The 5,731-nt window shown below is 62.6% G+C and overlaps 1 protein-coding gene across 3 annotated transcripts; it reads right to left on the bottom strand.

The window, feature by feature from the left end:
• Nucleotides 1-176: 176 nt before the first annotated feature.
• Nucleotides 177-4,970, bottom strand: ACHE (acetylcholinesterase (Yt blood group)). Of its 3 annotated transcripts, none has more exons than XM_011985657.1 (4): nucleotides 3,366-4,970; nucleotides 2,542-3,026; nucleotides 1,353-1,522; nucleotides 177-1,272 (listed from the first exon to the last, which is right to left on the bottom strand). In XM_011985657.1, the coding sequence occupies exons 1-4, from the start codon at nucleotides 4,632-4,634 to the stop codon at nucleotides 1,100-1,102; spliced, it is 2,097 nt and encodes a 698-aa protein (XP_011841047.1). In that variant the 5' UTR covers nucleotides 4,635-4,970; the 3' UTR covers nucleotides 177-1,099. The 3 variants fall into 3 exon arrangements, with proteins under 3 accessions (XP_011841047.1, XP_011841048.1, XP_011841049.1); XM_011985658.1 differs by having other exon boundaries at nucleotides 177-519; XM_011985659.1 differs by having other exon boundaries at nucleotides 177-519; nucleotides 2,542-2,762.
• Between the last annotated feature and the right edge of the window lie 761 nt (nucleotides 4,971-5,731).

Here is a 5,731-nt window from a genome sequence, read left to right as displayed (position 1 = left end):
GCTCCGCCCGGCGGGGCAGGGCGGGGGATTGGCGTTCGCTGGAATGAGCAGGCGCCTTGGGGCCGCCTCGGAGCTCGCCTGTTTCTTGACCTGCAGCCCCGCTCCTGCATAGACTCGGCCCTCGTGATTCCGGCGTTCTGCCCCTACCCCTAGCTCCCTAGTTGCGCACACTCCCGTGGCTGTAACAGTTTATTGGCAGCCCAGAGGGGCGAAGGCACCGCGGGGGAGGGAGCTCAGTCCGAGACATGCAGAGGACCGGGAGCCCCGGGGGACGTCGGGGGTGGGGTGGGGATGGGCAGGGTCTGGGGCTCCTCTGTGTTATAGCCCAGCCCTGAAATAAATAGTATATACAGCTAGGAGGCCGGGCGGAGCGGGGGACTTGGGGGTCCCGCCGGGGTCACAGGTCTGAGCAGCGATCCTGCTTGCTGTAGTGGTCGAACTGGTTCTTCCAGTGCACCATGTAGGAGCTCCAGCGGTGGAACTCGGCCTTCCACTGGCGCTCCGCCTCGTCGAGCGTGTCTGCGGCCAGGGCGCCCGGCGAGGCCGGGGGGGAGGACGGTACGAAGAAGGTCGGGGATCGGACATTTGGGTGGGTGGGTGGGGGCATGAGTGCAGGGAGGACGCACGGAGAAATGCAGGCGACCACGTGGGACGGTGGCAAGAGGATCAGGAGAATGTGCGAAAGACGAGAGGGAGGATGAGGGCAGAGGCGGGGCCAGAGAAGGACAGCAGGAAGGAGAGAGAAGAAGAAAAGAATGACCGGAAGACAGGGGAACAGAGGGGACAGGAGGGGGAGGTTGGGGGAAAAAGAAGAGACAGAAATGGTTGACCGTTATAGCCCCAATGGGGGGTGCTACCCAGCCCAGGGCCTCCCTCTCCCCCCCAGTGTCAGGCTCAGGTTCCAAAAGATAATTTTATAAAAGAATACTGGCTTTTCCATTTCCATTCAGACAACAAAAGCGTGGGGGTCCCTGAGAAGGGTGGGAGGCACGGTCCCCTCCTCCTGCCCTGTCCAGTGTGAGTCTCTTGGTTTGAGGAGGGAGGGGGCACTGGGTCTGAGATCCCTGAGTGGGGCCCTTCCCCACTGTCCGACCACTCATTAGAGGAGGGGCCCCTGTGGCCGTAGGGGAAGAGGCCGTGGTGACAGCCGCAGGAGGTGGGAGAGGAGGAGGAGGAGAAGCTGGTGGAGGAGGAGGAGGGGCAGGGGGAGGCCGGGCCTCGGAGCAGCCTCCCCATAGGTGAAGCCTGGGCAGGTGCTGGGAGCCTCCGAGGCTAGGGGGAGAAGAGAGGGGTTACACCTGGCCAGCTCCCACTCCCCTCCTCCCAGCCGCTGCCCGCTGGTCCCTGCGTACCGGTGGCGCTGAGCAATTTGGGGAGGAAACGGTTCCAGAAGGCGCAGGCCTGGGCGCGCAGCCCCCGCCGCACCTCCAGCGGCCGCAGGTCCAGACTCACGTACTGCTGAGCCCCCGCCGTGTACGGGGGCCATTGCGGGCCCTTGGGGTCTCGGGGCTCATTGGGGTCCCTGCGGAAGGAAGGGAAGGCTCAGTCCAGACGGGCAGTGGGAGGAGGCGGCCCCCAACCCCACGGGACCCGGACTCTTCAGTTCTGCGGAGAGCCCCAGAGATCCCGTCCCCTCCCTCCCACCACCAAGTCACTTCTTTCCCTTCTCCAGTGCGCCCGGTCATGGGGTCTTCCCTTCCGCCTATGCTCCCTGTCTCCTCTCCGTTTCCCTCAGCTTTTCTGTTTCATCTTTGTTTCTCCCACTAAAAAAATGGCTAGGATGTCTTAAGCCCTTCCTAAATAACCAGGACGGGTCCTATGTCTACAAACATCACATTTTTTTTTAACAACAACCATCCGATGCTAGATTTCATTGTCCTCTTCTTGATCCAGGTAAACAGGTGTGTGTGTGAGAGAATGTGTCACTGCTAGTGAATCATCACTGGTTTGGTTTAATCCAGCTCCAACTGCTTTGTCTTGGTCTGCTGTCTTTTTTTTTTCTAGAGATAGGGTCGCTCAGGCTGGAGTGCAGTGGCACCGTCATAGCTCACTGCAGCCTCAACCTCCCAGGCTCAAGCAATCCTCCTGCCTCAGCTTCCCAAGTAGCTGGGACTACAGGCACGAGCTACCATACCTGGCTAAGTTTTGTATTTTTTTTTTTTTTCTTTTTAAGAGTCGGGGTCTTGTTATGTTGTCCAGTCTGGTCTCAAACTCCTGGCCTCAAGGGATCCTCCCACCTTGGCCTCCCAAAGGGCTGAGATTACAGGGGTGAGCCACTGTGCCCACCCCCTCCGTGTCTATCTCGTCTCTTCCTCACTTTTCTTTGCCTCTGTCTGTCTCTGCAAGACCCCCTCTGCCTACTCTGTCTCCTTTCTTTTGCTCTCCCCTTTTATCTCCTTTGTGAGCATGTCCCTCTCTGGCTGTCCTATCCTGCCCCTGTCCCACCCGTCCTTTCTGTCTCTGTGTGTCTGCCTCTTTGTGTGTGTCTCCCCACCCCCGTCTCCTGTCCTCCCCAGCCTCCTCTCCCTCTGCACTGCTGACCCTGTGCGGGCGAAGTTGGCCCAGTATCGCATGAGTCGCTGGGCGAAGATTTTCTCCTCCGCGGTGTAGTTTCGAGAGGGGTCCAGGGGGATCCCAAAGATGAACTCGATCTCGTAGCCGTGGGGCACCCCCATCCACAGGGGCCAGGAGAGCGTGGAGGCACGGTGTTCGAAGACGTAGGCGTAGACCCGGGCACCCTGGGCAGCCAGTCGCCCAGCCAGCTGGGCCACGGGGCACACGACATTGTGGTCACCCACCACATCGCTCAGGGCCTCCCTCAGGCGTGCCGGGTCCTCGGGATGCAGCCAGTCTGTGTAATGCAGGACCACAGCCTCGGCTGCCAGGTCACTTACCTGGGGGACCCCGACCCGCACCCCGGCCAGGAACTCGGCCCGGCTGATGAGAGACTCGTTGTCTTTGCTGAAGCCTGGGGCCCCGTAAACCAGAAAATATGAGCCCTCATCCTTCACCACACCCACCAGCACCTGGGGGTGAGGGAGAGCGGGGTGGGATGGAGGGACAGGCACAGACAGACAAGTAGACAGAAACAGATGGACAGACAAAGAGCCAGAGAGATGAACAGTTACAGACCTGGAACCATGGACAGAGAGAGGATGAGATCGGGGGAGGGACTCAGAGAAACAGAAAATAGACCCATGGAGGCTTTCCTGTCTGCCCTGCCGACCACCCTGGGATCTGCGCCCTCAGGGAGGACTTCTGGGACTTCTGGGAATGGGTCTAGAGAAGCCCTCATGCTTGGGTCCCTGTGGGGAAGGGAGGGACTGTTGGGACCCAGAGGAGCCAGCTTCACCCCCACTAGTTACCTGCAGGCCATGGAAGTCTCCCGCGTTGATAAGGGCCTCTGGGGTGTCACTGAGGAAGTCTCCATCTACCACAGGTACGAAGGAGAACCGGAAGACGCTTTCTTGAGGCAGCACATGCCATTCGTTGTTCACCAGGACCTGCGCTGGTCGTGTCCGAAGGCAGGCTACTAGCTCTGTGTCATTCCCACCAGTGCCGCCTGGGGGACAGCCCACAAGGTGGGCCAGCTGTGTGGCCCTGCGGCGGGCCTCTCCCATGCCCACCGTGGCCCAGGGTCCATTGGGGGCACCGCTTTGCAGCACGGCCCTGTGGAACAGACCCCGGCTGGGCGGGGACAGCAGATGCATGCCCACTGAGGCAGCACCCGCACTCTCCCCAAACAGCGTCACTGATGTCGGGTCCCCCCCGAAGGCTGCCACGTTCTCATGCACCCACTGCAGGGCCAGCCTCTGATCCAGGAGACCCACATTCCCCGGGGCCTCTCGGCTCCCGGGCAGGGCCAGGAAGCCAAAGGCTCCCACCCGGTAGTTCATGGACACCAGCACAGTCCTCTCAGCCTGTACCAAGAAGCGGCCATCATAGACGTCTAAGGAGGAGGCCCCACTGTAGAAGCCACCCCCATAGATCCAGACGAGAACAGGGGTGGGGGATGTAGGCCGGGGGTATGGTGTCCACACGTTGAGGTAGAGGCAGTCCTCGCTCAGCTCACGGTTGGGGTTCCACATCTCGGTGCCCTCAAAACCTGGGTATAAGGTGTCCACATACTGGTAGCAGACACTCTGGAAGGTTGTAGCATCTACCACCCCTGACCAAGGCTGCTTGGGCTCCGGTGGCAGAAAGCGACGAGGTCCCGTGGGTGGCTCCGCAAAGGGGATGCCCAGGAAAGCAGAGACGGGGCCCCCGGGGGTCTTCAGACGAATGCCCCGCAGCCGCCCCCCACGCACAGTCACCAGCAGCTCTGCATCCTCCCGGCCCTCAGCCCCCACTCCTCCTCCCAGGAGCCAGAGAAGGAGGAGGAGGAGTGGGGAAGCCAGGGAAGGCGTGTGCAGGGGACACTGCGGGGGCCTCATGGCTGCAGGGCAGGCGGTGTCTGCTGGGAGAAAGAAAGGGAAAGGGTGAAAGGTCGGTCGGGAAGCCAGGAGGGAGGAGATTAGGACATGGTCGGCCCAAGGGTTATCGCTCAGCTGCAGAGGAGGTGGGGCAGGTTGGCAAAGATGAGGGGAGACAGGGAGGGAGGGAAGGAGACAGGCAGAGACAAGGACACAGGCCATTGGGCAGGAGGGGACGGAGATCAGGCAGACACCTACATCCAGACAAATGAACAGAGAGGAGCACCCTCTCTACCCCCCAGGGGTCCACCGCCCTCACCTCTTCCCCGAACTGGGCCGAGCCCAGCTCGTGCAGTGCGGGCACCAGAGGCCTCAGTCCACGCACAGGCCACCCGACAGGGGCGCGGCCTCACGGACGGGCGGCGCCGCTGGGGGAGCTTGCTGCGGCCTGAAGGCGCAGCCCCGCTCTCCTGCGTTGGCCAGGCCCGGGGCCCTGGGGGACGGTGGGCTGGGCATTCAGGGTGTGGAAGCCTTAGGTCCCGGGGTCCCCCAAATCCTGCCTAGTCCACTCCCCCCCCAACCCTGCCCCATCTTATCCAATGTCTGGCACCGAGCACTGATGCCCGCGGGTTCCCATCAGCTGCGCACGCTCCCAGCCCAGCCCCAGCAAACAGGCTAGCCAGCCCGTGTCCCCCAGGACTCGAGAGCCCCCATCCGTCTGAAGCTGCCGTGCACGCCGCCGCCGGCGGAGGGCAGTAGAGACCGAGAAAAGGTCGGCGCTCCCCGCCCCGAGCCGGGAACCGGGAGCCGGGAACTTGGGGTGGGGGACTGGGGGCTCAAGGGCCTTGCAGAGCCGCCTGAAGGGCAAGCCGGGACGCTTGTGTTCCCGGGGCTCCGGAGATCCCCGGCTGCAGGGGCGGGGGCGCTATTTTGGGGGCAGCAGCTGTTACGGTTCCGGCATCTCCAGCCAAAGGATCAAAATTCCCCGGGTGGGAACTCCCCCCTCTCCCGCCGGTCACCCCTCGCCCAGCCCCCACTGTCCTGAGCTGGGGGTGGTGATGCTGCTGGAGATTAACTAGGAAACCCAAGTGGCGCTAATTATAACTCGGGGCTTCCGCTGAGCCTCCCCTTCCCAAAAAATAGAGATGGAGTCTCCGCAGGAGGGGGCGTCCTGGGCCTGGGAGGGGGCCTCTGCGGGGCGCTGCGCAGGGGTGCTGGGCTTGCGGCCCTGTGGATGGGGGTGCCCAGCCCGGCGCCGGGAACCTGCGCAGCTCGGGTACCGCCCCAATCAGGGGGTGTCTTCCAGTGGCCCCGGACTA

The sequence above is a fragment of the Mandrillus leucophaeus genome, unplaced genomic scaffold, assembly GCF_000951045.1.
Source record: "Mandrillus leucophaeus isolate KB7577 unplaced genomic scaffold, Mleu.le_1.0 Scaffold29, whole genome shotgun sequence".
NCBI classification, from domain to species: domain Eukaryota; kingdom Metazoa; phylum Chordata; class Mammalia; order Primates; family Cercopithecidae; genus Mandrillus; species Mandrillus leucophaeus.
The sequence above is the reverse complement of the archived record's forward strand: the minus strand, read 5'-3'. Positions and strand labels throughout refer to the sequence as shown.

Excerpts from the sequence above, each read along its gene's own strand:
- ACHE (XM_011985657.1), bottom strand. The coding sequence starts at position 4,634 with ATGGCCTGTGTCCTTGTCTCTGCCTGTCTCCTTCCCTCCCTCCCTGTC. Across the intron at positions 1,523-2,541 it reads GCCAACTTCGCCCGCACAGG|GGACCCCAATGAGCCCCGAG; the intron begins GTCAGCAGTGCA and ends TTCCTTCCGCAG. Across the intron at positions 1,273-1,352 it reads CAAATTGCTCAGCGCCACCG|CCTCGGAGGCTCCCAGCACC; the intron begins GTACGCAGGGAC and ends TTCTCCCCCTAG.